The sequence below is a fragment of the Podarcis muralis genome, chromosome 11 (genome assembly GCF_964188315.1).
Source record: "Podarcis muralis chromosome 11, rPodMur119.hap1.1, whole genome shotgun sequence".
In the NCBI taxonomy this organism is placed as follows: Eukaryota; Metazoa; Chordata; class Lepidosauria; order Squamata; family Lacertidae; genus Podarcis; species Podarcis muralis.
The window spans coordinates 2878776-2901679 of record NC_135665.1 but is presented as its reverse complement, the minus strand read 5'-3'; the positions used below and the strand labels follow the sequence as shown (position 1 = coordinate 2901679).

General features: G+C 43.8%; 1 protein-coding gene across 1 annotated transcript in view; it reads left to right on the top strand.

Moving 5' to 3' along the window:
- LOC114606889 (uncharacterized) overlaps positions 1-22871 on the top strand; it is a 40951-nt gene extending 18080 nt beyond the window's left edge. Inside the window, exons 5-12 of the mRNA XM_077935962.1 lie at positions 442-554; positions 5093-5173; positions 13222-13344; positions 14283-14375; positions 15523-15583; positions 16068-16180; positions 16628-16735; positions 19116-22871. Of these exons, the coding sequence (XP_077792088.1) occupies positions 442-554; positions 5093-5173; positions 13222-13344; positions 14283-14375; positions 15523-15583; positions 16068-16180; positions 16628-16735; positions 19116-19304 (881 nt within the window). The 3' untranslated portion in view covers positions 19305-22871. The remainder of the gene's footprint in view (positions 1-441; positions 555-5092; positions 5174-13221; positions 13345-14282; positions 14376-15522; positions 15584-16067; positions 16181-16627; positions 16736-19115) is intronic.
- Positions 22872-22904: the final 33 nt, after the last annotated feature.

Genomic DNA, 22904 nt, shown 5'->3' with positions numbered 1-22904 from the left:
CATTACCTTTACACACATTAGGTCAGGACTGGTGAACCTGTGGCCTTCATAAGTCACCATGTGGCCTTCCAGATGTTGTGGAATCCAGCAACCATCAGCCCATCCAGCATGGCTAATGATCAGAGACCGTGGAGTTGTAAGCAAGCAACATCTGCTGCACCTCTAGGTTCCCCATCCCTGAATTAGCCAAATTTGAGTAATTCCTTTGCTATGTCAGGATTTCTAACATATTTTGCATGTTCTGACTGACTTCAACTTACTTAAAGTGCTTTTGTCCTCTCTCTGCTGGTGAGTGCATAATAATGCGTTCTTTATGTTTAGTGGTTAATATTGAGTGGGATTGGATAATGGTAGAGGAAGTTTACAGCTATGAGCATTTCTGGTTCATTTTGCTTCATGTCTTACATAGTCAAGAATTACATTTATATATACATATCACAGGTCACCCCAGTGCTCCTAGAGTGCTCTTTCATGACAATCAACTGGATGGATGTCTGTCCAAAGAAGAACAGCTTTACATTCCATACAGACTAGCAAAATTATATATTACCAAGGTAAACAAACAAACAAAGTAATTTCTGATATGAATTGACTTCAGTAGATAATTAACTGCTAATGCATTACTTCTTTTTATAAACACACTAATGTAGAGAAAAGAGTCTTTCTTCTACTTTTCCTACTGGAGGGTACTTCTCTTAGGGCAGGTAATTAATTTATTGTTAAATCATTTTCTCCATTTAAGGGAAGGCCAACATGAAAAATTGTCTGTTGCACTGTTAGCCATGACAGATGTTTACCAGTTTTTGTGCTTTGTAAGTGATGTCCCTAGGAAACGTAGAAAATATAAGTTTATTTCAATTTCCTCAGGAATAATAATACAGTAAAAATAATAATAGTAATAATTTTAACTGCTGAAATTATTCAAACATGATAATATGTTCAGGTCCTGATCCTTTGGCAAGGCATATTTTGTTTCCTTTTTAATGTTTACTCTGGTGGAAGCCTGGCTTGCATCCAATAGACAGTGTTTATACAAACTAATGCATTTGTCCTGGGATCAGGGCATCTGAGGTCAGATGAGAAGGGTGGCTTTGTGTGCTCATCCCCTATGAGACATCCTCTGTCATAACCTTGTTCCAAGCTAAACAAGGCAGAGAAGGAGCAGACTGGGCACCCACCATATAGCATCATGCATTCTGGTTTGCATAAGAATTGAGGATGGATTGAAGTTATCTGTATGAATAAGCTTTCTTTTTTTTCTCAGCAAAGTTCATAATACCATAATGCAAACTTCTCATAGTTTTTATATTATAATAACTGAAAGCTCAGTAGAGTATAGTAACCTCAGTTGCTATACTTCATCCAAAGAAAGGTATATATAAAACTATGCCTAAATGGGGGAAAGGAGAGCAATCCAGCCCCCCTCTCTTCCCAGTTGATCCAGCTACTGGTGCTGGGCCCAATTTAGAGCTAGTGCTGCCAAAAAAGGAGGACAAAATGGTCTCCTACACCAGTGTTTCCCAACCTTTTTTGGGCAAAGGCACACTTGTTTCATGAAAAAAATCTCGAGGCACACCACCATGCCAGATGGGGAAAGGTCACTTTTTACTTATGTAAAAAAAAAAAAAAAAAAATTAGTAACAGCATAGAAGGTAATGGTAGATGACTGTTAGGGTCTCCCCCCAAATGCAGAATTCTATTAATATCTTCCTTAGCGAGCCGCGTTAACCCCTGTAATGCTTTCTATAGAGTAAGCATAGGGGACACTGGGGGATGTGGAACCAAGGGGGCAGTGGGCCAAAAGAGTTCGGGATCTACTGCTTTAAACAGAAATAAGAGCCAGTGGGTTCTTCCTTTTTTAAAGTATCGTTTCAGCGGGGACAGCAGTCCGGATTTCCAAAAAGCGGCGCTTTTTTGCGTCTGAGCAAAGAAGAGAGAGAGGGGGGAAAAGAGAGAGAGATTGATTTGTGGCTGCGCAAAGGGGGGAGGAGCCCAGGAGTAAAAGTAGGAAGGACGAAGGGAGGGGAAAGGAAAGTTAATAGAAGGAAAGGTGGGTGGGAGAGAAAGAGAAAGAAAGAGGGAAGGAAGGGGGGAAGAGAAGTGGAAAGGAGGGAGACCGAGGCGGGGGAGAAGCGTCTGGAGAGTTGCTCCGAAGTTTGGGGGGCCGCGGGGGTGGGCGCGCGTCCCAGGAGGCGGAGGCCAGCCCGGGCTGGGAGCCGCGCCGCGGCCCGGGGGCGGTAGGCGGACCGCGGCTCCTAGGATGTGGAAAGGGGACGGCGGCGCAGGGGGAGGAGACCCGCACGGCTAGGGCAGCGTGCAGGGGGAGGGGAGCGGGCCAGAGGCGGGCGAGGGGGGCCGCGATCCCGCGCGCCGCGAACATGGCCTCCTTCCCCGCGGGCCCCGCCGAGCCCCCCAGCCAGGGAGGGTGGCGCACCCCCGCCGCCGGAGGAGAGCAGAGGTAGGAGGAGGAGGACGAAGGCGCTGCCGAGGAGGCGCGCCAACTTCTGCCAACTTCGGCGCCCGCCCCGTCGCCGCAGGCTCCTCCCGGCCGAGAGCCAGAGGACGGCGGCGGAGCAGGAGGAGGAGGATCGGGTTTGGCGACGGCTGCTGCGTCCTCTCCAAGCGCGGGGCTGGCCTCCGCCGCGCCTCTCGGCGGAGCAGGTCTCGTGCGGGTGCGAGGCGCTGCTGCAGGCGGGCGACCCCGGCCGGCTGGGCCGCTTCCTGGGCTCGCTGCCGCCCGACGCCGAGGCGCCGTGCCTGGAGGCGCAGGCGGGCGAGAGCCTGGCCAAGGCGCGCGCGCTGCTGGCCTTCCAGCGCGGCGACTTCGCCGAGCTCTACCGCCTGGTGCAGAGCCGGCGATGGGATGTGGGAGGGAGCTCGCTCGCCGCCCCGCGTGTGCCTATGTGGGGCACGTTACAGCCCCGTGACGTCAGCGCCACGCAGGCAGCCAGGCAGGCAGACGGCGAGAGCCCCGCGCTGGGCGGCCTCTCCTCGCCGCCGCCGCCCCACCTCTCGCCGCCCGACTCGCCCACCTCCCTCCAGGCAACATCTCGCGGCACACCAGGCAACGTCTCGCGGCACACTAGTGTGCCGCGGAACACCGGTTGGGAAACACTGTCCTACACATTCTGCCCTGGCCAGTGTGAGCAGCAGTGCTTTGGGTGTGAAATGGCTCCACCACCTTGGTCAGCCATGCTGATCCTAGCCAGGGGTTGGGATTGCTCCCCAGGTCTTGAAGCTAAGACTCAAGAGAAAGCAAACAATTTTCCATTGTAGGGCTGCGCAAATAAATTTCATTTTGTGTCTGCTTTTGTTGAACTGATATGGTAACAGGCTTGTGGGAATCAAAATCAAATATCTGCCTGCCTGTGCACCTGTTTTGGTCTGCTTGTGGGAAATGCTTGAGGTGGGCTTAGTGTTTACAGGGATGCTGGTTGCAAGTTGTAGGTAATTGCCAGTGCCTTGCTGAGGCTGCAACGTATAAACACTTAACTTGGAAGTAAGTTCTCATTTAAATCGGTGGAATCTTTATTGCCATTAATCTATTTAGGATGGAGGTGTAAATATTGCAGTTTTTCCTTCCATTGAGATAAGAGTACCTTCTCTCTGTGTATGTGCATGTGTCTGTAGTCTGCTATCATGTGCCAGGGACTGGACTGAGAAAGAATGGTGGGGACCCCCCCCCCGCCGCCTTTTTTTCTCCTGAACCTTCCCAAGAACAGGAGGACAGTATAGATTTAGAACAGTGACTTGCAGAAGGGCATAATTCAGAGGCTGCAGAGGGGAGAAACTGGGAAATATTGGAAGAGGAACAGCAAGAAGAAGAAACACCAGGGGAGAGACAGCTGACAGACTCAGTGTCTTTGGAAAGCATTCCTGACCCCACCCCCATCTCCCAGGACCAGGCGTGCATTGAAGGTAGTAGAACAGGGAGCTCAGAGGCAGAAAGCCCAGATCAGCTGACGCAGGGGTGACGTAGAAGAGGAGAGACATAAGGGGTGGGACTTTACTTGGAGCAATGCCATTATTTAAAGAAGACTGCATTCCTTCAACTCTCTCTGTGAATATTAATGAATTACATGGTAAGAACTTTTAATTGTTTCTCTGCTTCTTGACTGCCACCGTGGGAGGGATCGGATTCCCAGAAGCCTGACATCATGTAAATATCTTCCCACAGCACACCGGTGTCTGCTTAAACCAGAACTTGGCAGCAGGCATTGCATTCTGCCAGAGGGGCAGTGACCTCCCAAACTCTAATAATAGTCTTGTTCAGTTCACCCACACTCTTTATCAGGCCTCACTTCACATCTTCCTGCCAGTTTCAGAAACAAACAACAAAGCCCATCCAGAGCCTCACCACCCTATGGATTAAAGGGATGGCACAGCATGCCAAAGTGACTGCAATTACCTGTCAAAGGTCTGGACAGGTTGTATTAAGGCTGCATTCCTGCACATATATATAATAATCATTCTCAGTTAATTTGGTGGGATCTGATTTCTGAATAAACAGACACATGATCAGCTTTTGCTTACAACAGCTACTTGTTAAAACCATTACTGTTTCTTAACATCAAATAATGAAATGCATATTTCAAACACTGAAATGTTTGAAATGCATATTTCAGACACTGACCCAGAAAAGGACAGTATTATAAAATTATAATAAGGTATTATAAAATACCCTAAATTATATGGCATGGTAAAACAGACTCATTTTTCTGATCTTACAGATTGGTTCTAGTGCTTTAGCTTTATTCATTCATTGCTTCTCTTATACTACTGTCAAAATTTAAATGGATGTTTGTCCACAACACACTCATTGTTAGCACTGACAGATGAAAAAGAGGGCAGGGTCCGTCCACCTTTAATACTTGTTAGTTAGAGGTGTGGGGGGGTTCCTAGGTACATCTTGTCATGCAAACTACTATTCCTGTTGAAATTTCCTTGAGTACACAACTGTTAAAGGTGCAAGAGTCTGCCTTCTTTTGCATCTGTCTACTGTACTTTGTTTATTAGTTTGCAGTAAGTGCTGGTTATTGGGAGGGATGAATAAAATGTTCCAATCTGCTGCTGCTTTTCTTCTTCTTCTTAGATTGCTAAAGACATGCATCAGATGAAAATTGGGTACACGAAGGCAATCAAAGAGCTGGAACATGTAGGAAAAGAAAACCAGGTGATTTTTCTAAAGTTGCAAATAAACTCCAGGGGTCCAATTCTTCCATTTACTGTGAGAACAAGCAAGGCTCAGCAAACCACGTTCTACTTTTGTTGCACTAACACATGATGCATCAAAGAGGGTAGTGTGGGGGAGGTAGAGATAATTTATTTGTTCAGGTAGAAATCCTACACACAATTACCTCAATAGGACTTACTTCTGAGTAGACATGTTTATGATTGCAAGGATAGCTTCTATCCTGCTTTACAGAGGACAGTCCTCTGTTGGACGGGCTGTCAGATCCAAGTCCAGATGAAAGATCAAGAACCGTAAGAAGGGCAAGGAGGAGTCTTGAAGTTGCCCATCAACACTTAGTGCCTGGACAGAGTGAGCAGGCATACAGGCCCCCACTTTGGTGAGATGTTTTGTATTGCTAGGTAAATCATAGAATCATAGAGTTGGAAGAGACCACAAGGGCCATCGAGTCCAACCCCCTGCCAAGCAGGAAACACCATCAGAGCACTCCTGACATATGGTTGTCAAGCCTCTGCTTAAAGACCTCCAAAGAAGGAGACTCCACCACACTCCTTGGCAGCAAATTCCACTGTCGGACAGCTCTTACTGTCAGGAAGTTCTTCCTAATGTTTAGGTGGAATCTTCTTTCTTGTAGTTTGGATCCATTGCTCCGTGTCCACTTCTCTGGAGCAGCAGAAAACAACCTTTCTCCCTCCTCTATATGACATCCTTTTATATATTTGAACATGGCTATTATATCACCCCTTAACCTCCTCTTCTCCAGGCTAAACATGCCCAGCTCCCTTAGCCATTCCTCATAAGGCATCATTTCCAGGCCTTTGACCATTTTGGTTGCCCTCCTCTGGACACGTTCCAGTTTGTCAGTGTCCTTCTTGAACTGTGGTGCCCAGAACTGGACACAGTACTCCAGGTGAGGTTTGACCAGAGCAGAATACAGTGGCACTATTACTTCCCTTGATCTAGATGCTATACTCCTATTGATGCAGCCCAGAAATTACTAAATGATAGTAATTATTTCCTAAGTGCACATCTTTACATATAAACTAGAATTTGTAATTTTTATGCAAATCTGGGTTTGAGTTTTCTTTCCCTTTCCTTCTCTCATTTTTAATTTTAATTTTATTTTTTATGATGCAAGATGGCCACCCTAAGTTTAAGGAGATTTTAAACTACATTATATGCAGAGATGGGACGCGGGTGGCGCTGTGGGTAAAACCTCAGCGCCTAGGACTTGCTGATCGAAAGGTCGGCGGTTCGAATCCCCACGGCGGGATGCGCTCCCGTTGCTCGGTCCCAGCGCCTGCCAACCTAGCAGTTCAAAAGCACCCCCGGGTGCAAGTAGATAAATAGGGACCGCTTACTAGCGGGAAGGTAAATGGCGTTTCCGTGTGCGGCTCTGGCTCGCCAGAGTAGCTTCATCACGCTGGCCACGTGACCCGGAAGTGTCTTCAGACAGCGCTGGCTCCCGGCCTATAGAGTGAGATGAGCGCACAACCCTAGAGTCTGTCAAGACTGGCCCGTACGGGCAGGGGTACCTTTACCTTTACCTATATGCAGAGATGGACATGCCTTAGCCTGTTGAAAAATGGGTTTTAGCTTGTTGAATTTGGCATAGGTGTAGCTAACTTTCTACAATGGTCTTGCTTCCTTTTTTAAATGTGTGCAAAGTCAGATTTATTATGAAAGTGTGAAGATGAACACTAGATTTACAGGTGTATTTGTCTATTCTTCATAAATATTCATGGAAGTAAACAATCATGCAGAATAGGAAAGAAAGGAATAATCACAACTTATACTGCCCTACTCTCCATCTATTCATGACACCATACCTGTTTCATCACCTGTGCTCGCTTCATACCTGATGATGCACACACAGTTGATCCACCTGAGTAGATTTCCCAGAAAGAGAAGGAATTTATGCACAATGAAATGTCATGCTTCAAAAGCGGAGTCATTGTTCAGCCCACAAAGAACAACAGACAGCCTGGTTTCTGGGTGTATTTGCTATTTATGTTTCATGCAGTTGGGAAGGTAAAAGAATGCGTTCAGTTGAACTTGGGCAGCTCCATACATTTAAAGCACATCCAGCACATGCTGAAGAACATGGTTTCCCTCAAAACTTCCTGGGAACCTTAGTTTGTTGAAAGTGCTGAAAGTTGTGGTTCTGTAATAGAGAAACTACAGTTCTTAGGATTCTTTGAGGGAACTCAAGTGGTTTAAATATATGTTGGATGAGCAGATGGAATTCTTTGTTTTGGCCTATAATCATAGAATCTTAGAGCTGGAAGGGATCCAGGGGTCATCTAGTCCAGCCCCCTGCAATGCAGGAATCTCAGCTAAAGCATCCATGACAGATGGCCATCCAACCTCTGCTTAAAAACCTCCAAGGAAGGAGAGTCGACCACCTCCCATGGGAGTCGGTTCCACTGCCAAACAGCTCTTACTGTCAGAAAGTTTTCCTGATGTTTAGTCAGAATCTGTTTTCCTGTCACTTGAAGCCATTGATTCGAGTCCTACCCTCCATAGCAGGAGAAAACAAGCTTGCTCCTTCCTCCATGTGACAGCCCTTAAGATATTTGAAGATGGCTATCATATCTCCTCTCAGTCTCCTCTTTTCCAGGCTAAACATACCCAGCTCCCTCAAGTACTCCTCATAAGGCTTAGTTTCCAGACCCTGGATCATCTTGGTTGCCCTCCTCTGCACATGTTCCAACTTGTCAACATCCTTCTTAAATTGTGGTGCCCAGAATTGGACACGGTATTCCAGGTGTGGTCTGACCAAGGCAGAATATCTTGATCTTGATCTTGACACTAGATTGGGCTGGTGGGTCAGTGCCCCATTCCCTCTAGTGGACCAGTCCCCACTATATTAATCTGCATTTATTCTATATAAAATGCTATATTTGCTATCTTCCCACACCCGGCTGAATGCTAAGCGCAATTTACATGGCAGTGTTTAAAACAGTTTTTGTATTAGATGGTAGCTCCCTCTGGTGGTGTTTTAGGTGTGTAAATCAGACCAGTTGAAAGGATTAAACTTGCCACAGGCAACTGCCTTCTGTTAAGTGCAAAGCAAATTTAGATGTCCTTTTACATTTCTGTCGCTTAGCTGTGTGGTATCAGTGGAGTACAGAGGTCCTGGCCCAAGCAAATAACCAGAGAGAGGGAGAAAGAGTCTTTTGAGGAGCAGCATAAGTTATGTCTCTTGATCCATACCATTCAGAGATCCTTTAGAACCTAGCAGAAACTAGGTTGGAGAACCATGGGGATGTCAGACAATTTCTATGAAAACAGGCATGGGGGCAGAAATTGACAGAGTTTGCTTATTTGTCTCATGTCTAGAACAGAAATTAATCCAGCATTTGCTGCTGCTTTTTTCTTCCCACAAATTTTATGTTAACAGTGACACCCACTCACCCCTATTTCCACTGTCTTTCCTTTGGATTGAAACAAATGGCATTTGCATTTAAATGAATGGTGTTGATAATAATAATAATAATAATAATAATAATAATAATAATAATAATAAATGGTTTTGATATGAATGGTGTTGTTGATGATGATGATGATAAATGGTGTTGATATAATAATAATAATAATAATAATAATAATAATAATAATAATAATAATGTAATTAGCTGCATAAATTCTGGCACATCACTACTAACTTTGTTTTTGTCAGAAGACAAACTGCAGCAGAATGGAAATAGTGTTGCATGCATGGGTTAGAATGGAAACCAGTGCCTTCTTATAGCCCTATTGAACCCCAAGCCATGGTTCAGTTCTCTCCTCACTGACCACAGACTGTAGCCAAGGTCTGTTCTTCATCATAGCGCATGGTTGATGAGGAGAGACCTTCAACATGCTAAACTAAACCTGTTGGAGTAACTAAAATTAGGGAAGGGGTTGATTTCTTTCATAAGCATTAAAAAAGCCCATGGATGAGCTAATACAAGTGCCTGTTCAGCCACGCCAGTTGCTACAGCAATGGCCCAGTGCCAATTATATATGTGATTAAGGCATGCCAGCTCATTAGTCAGTCTTGTTGGTCTGTCTGAGGTCAGTGAGCGAAGGAGTCTGTCTGTGAATCAGAGTCTGTGTTAGTCCTCTATATCACACCCTCATTCTAAGATGTAGGCTAGCTTTATTCCTGTCATTTTTTCATTGACAATTCAACTCTTTGTTTTAATTATTCTTGAAATGATTGATTATGGAAATGTTGTAAAATAGTGATCATTGTTTTGCCCTCTTGTCCAATTCACTGGCTTATTTAAAGGTAATGCAGTTATGAGAACAACCCACAGAGTAGCTTGTGCACCTCTCCTTCCCTGCTCCTCCATGATGGCCATTAGAGTGACTAAACCTGGCAAACTACGGTTAATCTTATCTATGGTTGGTGGAAACAAGCCAACTTCAAACTAGGGTTTAATGAAGTTTGCTTGTTCGAATAGTTAAGACCAGCAATAGTTTAGGATTCGGATGACACTCTAACTTTTACAGATGGGTAGCCGTGTTGGTCTGCCATAGTCAAAACAAAAAAAAAATTCCTTCCAGTAGCACCTTAAAGACCAACTAAGTTAGTTCTTGGTATGAGCTTTCGTGTGCATGCACACTTCTTCAGATACACTGAAACAGAAGTTGCCAGATCCTTCTATATAGTGAGAAGGTGGGGAGGGGTATTACTCAGAGGGGGGTGGGAATGGGTGATTGGCAGATAGCTGTGATGAGCCTGTTGACGACTCTTAACGACTGCAGTAGGTCTTACAGGAAAAAGCAAGGGGTGAGAAGGTGAAAAATGGCTTTGTCATGTATAGTGAGATAAGAATCCAATGTCTTTGTTCAGGCCAGGTGTCTCCATGGTTTTAAGTTTGGTAATGATTTGCAATTCAGCAGCTTCTCTTTCCAGTCTATTTCTGAAATTCCTTTGTAGTAAAACAGCTACTTTGAGATCTTGTATAGAATGTCCTGGGAGATTGAAGTGTTCTCCTACTGGTTTCTCTGTCTTGTGATTCTTGATGTCCGATTTATGTCCGTTTATTCTTTGGCGTAAGGTTTGGCCTGTTTGTCCAATATAGAGAGCTGAAGGACACTGTTGGCATTTGATGGCATACACAATGTTAGACGATGAGCAATTAAATAGTCCCGAGATGGTATGTGTGATGTTGTTGGGGCCAGTAATGGTGTTGTCCGGGTGTATGTGGCAGCAAAGTTGGCATCTGGGTTTATTGCAGGCTCTGGTGCCAGTGTCCGTGTTAAGTCTGGTTGTAGTATTATTGTGGGTTAGGAGTTGTTTAAGATTGGGTGGCTGTCTGTAGGCAATTAAAGGTCTTCCTCCCAGAGCTTGAGAAAGAGAACTGTCAATGTCCAGGAGAGGTTGTAGATCTCTGATGATGCGTTGTACTGTTTTAACTTGGGAGCTGTATGTGATGACTAGAGGAGTTCTGTTATTTTCTTTTTTGGGTCTGTCTTGCAGCAAGTTCTCTCTGGGTATCAGTCTGGCTCTGTTGATCTGTTGTCTAACTTCATCTGCTGGGTATTTTAGTTCTAAAAAGGTTTGCTGTAGATCTCTTAGGTGAGAGTCTCTGTCTGTAGAATTGGAACAGATACGGCTGTAACGTAGTGCCTGGCTATAAACAATGGACTGTTTGGTATGTTTGGGATGGTGGCTAGAGGCATGTAGATATGTTTGTCGGTCAGTTGGTTTACGGTATAAGGTGGTGTCTATGCGCCCATCCTGTATTTTTATAGTAGTGTCCAAAAAATGTATTTCTTGCATAGATTGATTCATTGTTAGGTTGATTGTGGGGTGAAAATCATTGAATTTCTGGTGGAAGGTGTCCAGGGTCTGTTGACCATGTGTCCAGATGATAAAAATATCATCAATGTATCGCAGGTACAAGAGAGGTTTGAGTGGGTAGGAGTTTAGGAAACGTTGTTCTAATCTGATCTGAAGGAACAGGTCATCACCGAATTTGAAGTTGTTGTGGGTAAGAACAAATTGGCAGAGTTTGGTGGCAAAGTCCGCTGTGGTTTTATCTGAAATGGTGTTCCTTATAGCTTGTAAACACAACGATGGTTTACAAGCTATAAGGAACACCATTTCAGATAAAACCACAGCGGACTTTGCCACCAAACTCTGCCAATTTGTTCTTACCCACAACAACTTCAAATTCGGTGATGACCTGTTCCTTCAGATCAGATTAGAACAACGTTTCCTAAACTCCTACCCACTCAAACCTCTCTTGTACCTGCGATACATTGATGATATTTTTATCATCTGGACACATGGTCAACAGACCCTGGACACCTTCCACCAGAAATTCAATGATTTTCACCCCACAATCAACCTAACAATGAATCAATCTATGCAAGAAATACATTTTTTGGACACTACTATAAAAATACAGGATGGGCGCATAGACACCACCTTATACCGTAAACCAACTGACCGACAAACATATCTACATGCCTCTAGCCACCATCCCAAACATACCAAACAGTCCATTGTTTATAGCCAGGCACTACGTTACAGCCGTATCTGTTCCAATTCTACAGACAGAGACTCTCACCTAAGAGATCTACAGCAAACCTTTTTAGAACTAAAATACCCAGCAGATGAAGTTAGACAACAGATCAACAGAGCCAGACTGATACCCAGAGAGAACTTGCTGCAAGACAGACCCAAAAAAGAAAATAACAGAACTCCTCTAGTCATCACATACAGCTCCCAAGTTAAAACAGTACAACGCATCATCAGAGATCTACAACCTCTCCTGGACATTGACAGTTCTCTTTCTCAAGCTCTGGGAGGAAGACCTTTAATTGCCTACAGACAGCCACCCAATCTTAAACAACTCCTAACCCACAATAATACTACAACCAGACTTAACACGGACACTGGCACCAGAGCCTGCAATAAACCCAGATGCCAACTTTGCTGCCACATACACCCGGACAACACCATTACTGGCCCCAACAACATCACACATACCATCTCGGGACTATTTAATTGCTCATCGTCTAACATTGTGTATGCCATCAAATGCCAACAGTGTCCTTCAGCTCTCTATATTGGACAAACAGGCCAAACCTTACGCCAAAGAATAAACGGACATAAATCGGACATCAAGAATCACAAGACAGAGAAACCAGTAGGAGAACACTTCAATCTCCCAGGACATTCTATACAAGATCTCAAAGTAGCTGTTTTACTACAAAGGAATTTCAGAAATAGACTGGAAAGAGAAGCTGCTGAATTGCAAATCATTACCAAACTTAAAACCATGGAGACACCTGGCCTGAACAAAGACATTGGATTCTTATCTCACTATACATGACAAAGCCATTTTTCACCTTCTCACCCCTTGCTTTTTCCTGTAAGACCTACTGCAGTCGTTAAGAGTCGTCAACAGGCTCATCACAGCTATCTGCCAATCACCCATTCCCACCCCCCTCTGAGTAATACCCCTCCCCACCTTCTCACTATATAGAAGGATCTGGCAACTTCTGTTTCAGTGTATCTGAAGAAGTGTGCATGCACACGAAAGCTCATACCAAGAACTAACTTAGTTGGTCTTTAAGGTGCTACTGGAAGGAATTTTTTTTGTTTTGACTCTAACTTTTAGTTAGTCTAAAATAGAAACTCCTCCTCATGGCCACTAGAAAAGAAGAGTGGATTGAGCAACATGCAAGCCCAGAGCTCTCTGAGGCTCATTGTTGTAATGCTAAACCATGACTTGGCTGCTAAACTTTAGCATTATATCCAAACAATTAGCAATTAGATAGCAATTAGAGGCTATCAAGTGTCTTTATGCTGAGTACAGAAAAATCCAGAAACCAATGAACTCTTGTCAGCATTTGCTCAAAGCTGAAGTCAATGCCCTAGAGCTTTATCCAAGTGAAGAAAACTAACTTAGAAAGGTGGAGAGGTATCAGGAACCATGATTCAAAGGTTTGGGTTTATACCTGCCACTCCTTTTTTAGTTGCCTTTAAAACTAGCTTATTTTCTTAATCATAATATTTTGGATAGGAGCAAGCTATGATGGCTCTGAAAAATCAGTATAGCAACAAAATGAAGAACTTGCGAGCTCAGCTGGAGGCCTATCAAGAGGCAGTAGACAAGCAAAACCAATACTGGCAAGACACAACAAAGGTAAAAAGGAAAATACTGTCACCTTGAATGGATGGGATACATCTTCTCCCCTAAAACTTCATGAGGCTATATGAACAATATTCAGGACTAGTAGATCAGCAATCTGCAATTTCACATTTGCCCTTTAAGTTTATAAATAAAGGGCAAATGTGCAATTGTAGATTGCTGATCTACTAGTCTCTTTATTAAGGAAGTAAAAGGTAAGCTACTTTGCACACAAATATTTTCATTTCTTATGAGCCGTGAAGATCCTGTGAGGTTTGCCACCATCACAACTTCACAGGCATGAACTTGTGACCCAATATTTGCAGATGTGCGAAAAATCTTTTGAAAGAAACCATGGTGGTCAGGGGGGGGGGGATAGCCCAATGAAGCCAGATTGTGCTCTGTGACCATGGAATGTTGACTGGCTATTGCTGGGAGGGGGAGACAGAAAACATTGGGAGAGGAGGGGAAACTGAATGGGGGGTGGCTGGAGTCCTACGGAGAAGCTATTATTCGATCTGTAATAATAATAATAGTAATAATAATAATTCTGGATGGCTTCCAGCAGAATACAAAAACATAATAAAACATCAGATGCTAAAACCTTCCCAATACAGGGCTGCCTTCAGGTGTCTTCTAAAAATTGTGTAGACCTTTTTCTCCTTGACATCTGATGGGAGGGTGTTCCACAGGGAGGGTGCTATTGCCAAGAAGCCCCTCTGCCTGGGTCCCTGTAACTTCACTTTCCACAGTGAGGGAACCAGCAGAAGGCCCTCGGACTTGGACCTCAGGCTGAATGAGCGGAGACGCTCCTCCAGGTATACGGCAACCTTTTGTTATAGGTTCCATTTCTACAGTATGAATACTGTAGCAATTAGAGCAAGCAAGCAGGTTTCTCTCTTTGCCTGTCTGGTTAAGATAATAGTCTCATTTCTGTATAATTATACACCCAGAAACTGAAGGAAGAAAATAGAATACTGAGACAAGAGAAAGAAGACCTGGCAAATCAGATCACACTGCAGAAGGAAAAATGGGGTGATGAAAAGGTAACTCAGAAGTAGTTTGGAGTAATTTGACTTTAAAAAACCCCAACTGAAATTGTATAAAGTTTTCTCCTTTTTTGACTAGCAAATTTAAACAGATGTCTGCACACATAGATTATGTAATTAGGGCCTGTAAATTAAATTAATGGTCCTTAGATTAGTCCACTGGCATTGCATTTTCTGATTTCAACCAAAGTCATGTTCTCTCTGCTTTGAGGATCAGGTGAATAAATACATTGATCCCTGCCAAATCTAGCACTTTCCTGGTCACAGTGGAGCTGACCCATGGGAAGAATGCGTGCCTAAATGCACCTAGTTAATCTGAGATGCCTGCACAATATATCAGTTGCACTGAAGCAATAGATAACAGATGGATCATGGTAAAACGCAATCCTACAACATCAGTGCAGGCTAATGAGGTCCACCATAAGCTCAGGTGAATAAAAAAAAATGTCTTGAGCTGGCAAGAGAAGCTTACCAGGAATGCAGCAGTTGATGCCAATAGCAGGAGGGGGTGTCTGGGCAAGTTGGCATTTTTTGATTAAATGCTTACCAAAAAATGCATATTTTGTGAAAAATACGTTCAAATATGTGAATTTCCCTGGTGGTTTTAAAAAAAACAAGCAAACAGTTTAATTTGGAATTCGGTCAGAACAAAGTAATGAATAAATACCTGTGAAAGTGACACGTACTGTAAACAGGCACCTCTAGGGCCAGTGTTTGACCTTCAGCCTAGCAGCCATCATCATTCTCTGGTGCTCTGCAGGAGAAGCACATAGCATTGCTCTTCTCCTCACTTAAAGTGTGTATTATTTGCAAAGGAGTGTTATAAGTGATTTATATCAAAGCCTGTCCTGCCCTGAAGCTTCAGAGCAGGTTGCATCAGAACTAGGACTTCCTGGATTTAAAACTAACCTTTCGTAATATGTTGTTCTATTTTTCCATGGTGTTTTCCTGTGTTGGTTTTCAGTGTTATTTTTGTTTTAATATATACCATCGTACTATATTTTGTAAACTATTTAACTGTGAAATGAAGGAAAATATATAAATATTTTAATAATAAATAAATAAACAAACCACAATATATATGAGACATTCTTCTATTGATCTGCAAAAGAATTGAGAACTGAACAGTTATGATCTTTTGCAGGCTTGGCTGCTCAAGAGCACTACTCAGAAGCTAGACTGCCTGCATAACCAGCACACCTTAAGTAAGTGTTTCCCTTCAAAAGAAAGACTGCTTGAAGGAATTTCATTTGTAGCTCCAAACTGATGTCTCTTGCTCAATGGGAAGTCTCTCAGTGGACTTTTAATCATGTCATAATTGAAAAATAGAGTTGACAGAAGGACTCCTACAATGTCCAAAGCACAAGGTTTCATTTATCACATTTTAGAAGCCCTGGTTGATAACTGAGCATGCAAACTATGCTGCAGGTCCCCCTTCCAAAAAAAATGCTGTCTTTCACATGCTTGTGTGCATCTCAAAGCCCAAACCAGACAATATACCACTTGCTCTTTGTGTGAATGGTGTTGGATCACAGTTCTATTTGCTATGATAGAAGCTACAGGCAAGTAAGTGTACAACTCTGGAGAATTATTCAGAATTATTATTACAATTCTTTTGTTAGAACTGTTTCTTTCCTCTTTAGAAGTTATCTTTGTTGTTGTTACATTCTCCTATTCACCCCCTCCCAGCTATTGAAGAACTACAGAAGAGTAGAGTAAACCTTGAAAAAGTGGAGAAAATTGTAGATTTTCAAATGGACTTACCCTGTGATCAACGAAGGGCATTAATTATATCAGATGAGGTAAACATCTTTGTGTTGCAGATGATGAAATAGAATAAATGGTCAGTTTTTCTGTTTTGAAAATAAGTTCCTTTTACATATTTGATCTATTTATAAATCACTTAACTGGCAGAGAGATGGGTTAGAGTGTTTTCTGTAGTAGCAAAACTCAATTGCAGGTCATTTGGGAGTGTTCTAAAATATATAAGTTTAATGTGGGCTGATTGGACCCCCATTCTATTATGGATTCAGTTTGCAAACTTCACCAAGCTCACTTTCTGTTTTGTTCACACAAATCTGATTGAAATCAGGGGAGAAAAATAGCATATGTTATGTCAAATATTCCTTTGGAGGCAAAATTCCATTCTGCAGTGCCAACAGTTATACTAGCAGTAAATGGAAATGTTCTTTTGGTTGCAAAACGGGTGTGATTAAACTGGAATGTATAAAAAAGCAAGTTTCTTTCAGATAACAGAAAAAGGAATCACAGACCATAATGCGGGGGTGGAAAAGTCTAATGTCACAACACAGGAGTCAGAGACTACAGAGCCTGCTCAAAGGTCTACATCTGTTGTGGTAAGCCTTCCACTTTTCTTTTGCCAGAACATATTAAATCACAGATATGCATGGCAATATGGTAATAAACTGCAGGAGTAATAAACTTGCTGCTTGTCACTTCTGTTGCTCTTGTTGCTTCAAGAGCCTGGACCTCATATCTGCCAGGTGAAGTACAGCACATTGGCGTGCTCAACCTTCAAAAATGGGATTCATACGGGAGTTAAAACTGCAGTGTCATGGGTAAAATCTGAAAAAAAGCAAGTCCAGCTCAAGCATCACAGCAAAAAGATTCTGGTCTCATTAACCAAAGAGATTCTGGTCCCAGTGATAAGCTCTGCAGGGTAGAGGAGTGTCGTGGGTGCCTTTCCCCCATGAACAGGGTTTCTGAGTCATCTTACTTTAGATTCATAGAAGAGCAGTGGTGCAGGGCCACCACTCCCATGAAGCCTATTGCTGTGAGGGATCCAGAAATCCTGACACTGCTCATTCAGCCACTTCTGGAAGCACTGGTTCAGAGGCGCCGACTTGGGCCGCAGACCATGGGTGTCCAGCAGCACTGATGTAACGTGTTGTCATGGTGTCAGATTACATCGCTCCTGGAAGTGGCGTCAGAGGTCCTGCAAGGCCTAGGATGCCACTTTCAAGGCCCCGCGAGACCTCAGGTGGGACATCCAGGACCTCATGAGGAATCGGAGGTCCCATCCGAGGCCTTGTAGGGCCTTCAAAGTGGAAAGTGTAGGCCTCGTGCAGTCTCTGATGTAACTTCCAGTTCCGCATGAGGAACCAGAAGTGGCACTGGAGGATCTGCAAGGCCTAGGACACCACTTCCAAGGGCCTCAGATGGGACATGGAAGTCACGTCCAAGGCCCCACAAAATGTGTGCTGAGCATACACAATTATTTTTTTGTGGGTGCCTGGGCCCCCAGGGCCCCCTCAAGTTGGTGTCAGTGCACTGGTTCTAGTAGCCGGGACCCATTTTCCCACACCTGTTGCTGCAGATCATATATGCACGAGAGCGGGTGGCGCTGTGGCCTAAACCACTGAGCCTCTTGGGCTTGCTGATCAGAAGGTCGATGGTTCGATTCCCTGCGATGGGGTAAGCTCCCATTGCTCTGTCCCAGCTCCTGCCAACCTAGCAGTTCAAAGCATGCCAGGGCAAGTAGGTACCGCTGTGACAGGAAGGTAAACGGTGTTTCCGTGCACTCGGGCTTCTGCCATAGTGTTCAGTTGTGCCAGAAGCGGTTTAGTCATGCTGGCCACATGACCCGGAAAGCTGTCTGTGAACAAATGCTGCTCCCTCAGCTTGAAAGCGAGATGAACGCGGCAACTCCATAGTTGCCTTGGACTGGACTTAACCGTCTAGGGGTCCTTTAAGGTAAAGGTAAAGGTACCCCTGCCCGGACGGGCCAGTCTTGACAGACTCTAGGGTTGTGCGCCCATCTCACTCAAGAGGCCGGGGGCCAGCGCTGTCTGGAGACACTTCCGGGTCACGTGGCCAGAGTGACGAAGCTGCTCTGGCGAGCCAGAGCCGCACACGGAAATGCCATTTACCTTCCCGCTAGTAAGCGGTCCCTATTTATCTACTTGCAGCCAGGGGTGCTTTCGAACTGCTAGGTTGGCAGGCGCTGGGACCGAACAACGGGAGCGCACCCCGCCGCGGGGATTCGAACCGCCGACCTTTCGATCGGCAAGCCCTAGGCGCTGAGGCTTTTACCCACAGCGCCACCCGCGTACCTAGGGGTCCTTTACCTTTTTTTAAAAAAAAAAAAACAACCAGTAATGAAACAGATTTGGGAGGACAGGAGGGCGGCTTCACCAGACTTTGTCTTTAGACAAATAGGCTCAGTGTATTGATACGAGTCTCCTCTTTTCAGGCCAAGCAATGGATATTTGGGTCCCATCATGGATTTTGGCTGGGGATCTGTGCTGTGCCTAATCAGTGATGTTGCTGGCACTATGCAGAGATCTTGACTGCACTCAGGCAGCCACACTCCAGACTGCCCTTCAGATTGCACTGGTGCCAGGAGCCAGGACTCAGATTTAGGTGTGAATACAAGGAAAATGTGGCACCCTTAAAACAGAAGTACTTTCTTCCAGGCAGGAATATATTTGGATTTCACACAAATAATAAGCTCCAAGTCTTTATTTATTGCACTGTACACCTGAAAATCTGGGAAAGTCCTGAGAGAGTGCAGTCAAAGAAAGAGCTACTTCAGATTACAATAGTGTGTGGTTTATTTCATTTCCTTCTAAACCTTGTTTAGAAGGTTTAGAAGGTTTAGACGGTTCGGTGTAGTTTCAGCCTGTCTTGGTAATTTAGATACATTGTCGCACATTATGCTAGGTCCAGTACTTCAATTGTCCGAGATGGTGATCAAGATTTGTTCCTCTCCCTCAGGTGGAGATGGAGGAAGCGCATAATGGTTTGCCACAAAAGAAACTTCTGTTGGAAGTGAAAGCCACCTTGGAGCTGGTCAAAGGGTCTTTACACAAACGGGAGACAGAGATCAGTGAACTTCTGCAAAATGGACATTGGTGTAACTCTCAAATTACAGATATGTTGTTGACAGAGTCTACTGTATATTAGCTAGTGAAGATACATTTGCTTAGTTAAGACACAGACCAGATATGGGCTGATGCTTCTATCCTAAATGCTCTTTGGACTAGGATTTAGTTTACACTGTCTGTCTCTAATAGTGGGCAAAACTGGTCTCTGAACACAGATCCACACCAGACATTTAAAGCACATGACTTCTCCAAATATCCAGAACTATAGTTTACCCTCATAGAGCTACAATTCCAAACACCCTTAACAACACCCTACAGATCCTAGGATTCTTTGGAGGGAAGGTTTAAAGTTTTAAATGTTTGGTGTGGATCTGCCCTAAAACGAAACAGGAATGTTCTGCTCCCTCACCATCTCCATGAACTGGGTGAGAGCCAGAGCGTTCCTCAAAGCATTGCCGCTTGTCTTCTCTGCCCTGGGGGTGGGAAGATGAGCAGCAATGTCGCGTGCTGGAACACCTCCCTCTTGCCTGGGAGGAGGTGCTGCAGCGGCAGCAGTGGGGCAGGCAGGGCGCCGCCTCTTGCGCTTCTACTGCCTGAAGCAGGTGCTTCCCCCTCCCTCATCGGTGGGCCAGCTCTGTGAGCGTGGACCCAATGAAATTACTAAGCATGACTAAGTTAGATTCAGTGAGTTTACTCTTCCCATGCATTTAAAGCACTACTTTATCACTTTAATGATCAAGGCTTCTCCTAGGGAATCCTGGGCGCTGTAGTTTGTTAAGGTGTTGAGAATTGTGAAGAAGTGCCTATTCCCTTTACAGAACTACAATCCCCAGAGCACTTTAACAACTGAAAATTTTGCAATGCAAAGTACCCTATGCAAATTAGCCTAATTTGCACAGGAAAATTATCCTGTTCAAAATTTCTCAGAAAACCTGCTTCAATGTTCTAAACAGAGAGACATAAAGACTTAGATTAAATGCTATTTATATTTCTTTTTGATATGCCTTCTTTATGTTTTCTCAAATAGGAGGGGGGAGGTTTTTGATTTGTCCCCAAGTTGTTGAAATCTCTAACCAGTCTTATCTGACTGCTGCAATTTGCTGCTGTTCGTACAATCATATATGCATCTGTTCATAGTAAGGAAACTGAATAGGCCCATGTCAGCCTACAGATATCTAGGTACCTTGACTTACTAAGTTTTGAGCAGGTTAGTCGCTGATAACAATATGAAATATCCTAGTGTAGTACAAACATCTACAGAACATTTACCTCATCTTTTTCCTTTCAAAGATAAAAATAAAACATGTTTAGTTTTACTGACAGCACTCAAAGGTCCCCTGCTGTGACACTGTGGTGCCAAAATATATTTGTTGTCCTCCAACCCCAACCCCCACATTTGTCCATTTTTTAAAAAGCCGACTAGTTCCACAGGTACCCCACAGTGAGGTTGTGATTCCAAAAGTTTTTTGCGACCCCCAAAGCCCCCCCAGATGTGTCCATTTTTAAAACCTCCTTTGGCCGCAGCCATGTTTGCTCTGGGGCCAGGACCCCTTTGACATGTGCCGCCCAGAGGGTTGGGTACGGTTCAGTGCAGCCCTTGGTCCAAAAAGGGGTCATCTCTGGTTTAGTGAGCTACCGTGAACCTCAGGTTCACATATTCACCTCTCCTGCCCTACTTTCCTTAGCCATCAGTTGTCACGGCCTGCCAACTGTGGTTTGTTCCAAACTAGGTAGCTTCACACCACTGTTACTGAATCCAGCTTGGAATCATAGAATTGTTGAGATGGGAGGGACTGAGGACCAGCCCCTCCAATGCAGGAATAGTTTGCCCCATATGGGGCTTGAACGCATGACACAAAGATTAAGAGTCTCTTGCTCTACTGACTGAGCTTGTATAAACTTATAATAATCAATATTAACCACTGTTCCAGGCCCAAATAACACAGCAAGCTGTGGCTAATCAAAAGCAGAAATGAGAGTTTTTGAACCCTTTTCTCCTGTGAGGAGTGAAAGCTGCAGCTCATTCTGCTAAACAGGCAGAATGATGTGAAAATAACTTATGAATGCCATTATTGGCTAGAACTAAAAGTAAATGAAATGATAGTCCAAACATACCGCAGGGATTCAAAACTGACCACTATTAAGTGATATCTCTTTCTCATAAGTACATGGCACATTCTGTCTACATATGATTGTTGTCTGAATAGAAAGAAGCTGAAGATACTGGTTGTTACATTTTTTAAAATCCTACTTCCCACCACAAAGCACGTTGCTGACATATTCTCTGTATGATCACTTACTAAGAAGGGCCATTTTTAAGATTTATTCATAAGATTGATAAGCTGCTTGATCAAAGAACTCTGCAGAGTACAAATAAAACTGTAGATAACATACAGCTAAAATCCACAAACCAATTAAAAAGCAAATATACATAAAATGATGATTCAAGCACTGATAAATAAAAGTTTAAAAACAAATATAGTTAGCTAAAGTTATTTATTTGCTTTCAACATGTAAAATCTGCTCTTTCCACCTTCTACACACACTTCCTCTTCCTGATGGCAGTTTGTGAAGTGAAAGTACAGAGCTCCTTGGCTCCGTGCCTTGTTTTCATTCTAACTTGTTGCCCTTTGCCCAGCTGTACTAGTTTTACCCAGTCCTCCCTCCTACACTGTCCACTCTGCTTACTTGGGATTCTTTCATGGATCTGGCCTCGGCTTAGACTACAACTGTCTTGTTGCCTCCTGTTACGGTGCTGTGCCACCTATCACGCCTCCAGAAAGTGAGATGAGAAGCAGCTGGCCAGAGTTCTCCCAGGCTGGAATTAAGATGAGAGAAAAAGAGCCAGTCTTCATGGGCTGGTCTTTCCCCTCAACTAACCATCATGACCAAGCCCTCTCCTCTGGTGAGATGCATCCAGGCAACAGTGCCTGCCCTCTTACCTACCACCTGAAACTCTGAACCTGTAGCAAATCTTTCTGAATTCCAGCGAGAACTAACTTATGCCACCACATCCCACACTAAAGTGCAGATCAGAACATAGTTATGCTTTGCATTTTGCACTTCTCCAAATTTTGTGTTTCAGTTCTTGGTTCAATAAAGCAGCAAATATACATTTAAAATGCTTACTTTAGAGCCAGGGGGATTTAGAACTGCATATTTTGTGAGGAAATATGCTAATTTTCATTCTTAATTTTTTGATGAAAAACAGGAGAGGGCAGATAGGATTGATGAAGATGTGCAAAAGTGATAGAGACTGATCTGTCCAATCCCCATCCCTCCCAGGGCGTAACAGTCAAACACCTTTGGCAGTCTAACAGAGAATCTGATATATTATTTCAAGCAACGTAAACTAAGAACAGGTCCTTGCCATCAACATTCATTACCTCCCAATGTTATCAATGACCTTTCTTGCTGTCCTGTCTATTTCATTACCAGTTTTGCCATTTTTCTCTCAGAATTACATTGTGCTCGTTATTGTACATGGAATTTGCTTTTGGCTGATTAATTAATGAAGCTTGTTAGGAAAATATGCACTGTACCCATTTTGCGAAAAGGACAGAAATTGGTCTAAGCACAGAAAGTATAACAGAGATGAGAGCCTTCATGTGAAATTGCAAACCACGCAACACCGAAAGAAAAGAAATCCACTGAAATATGCCTGTTTCTAATGTACAAA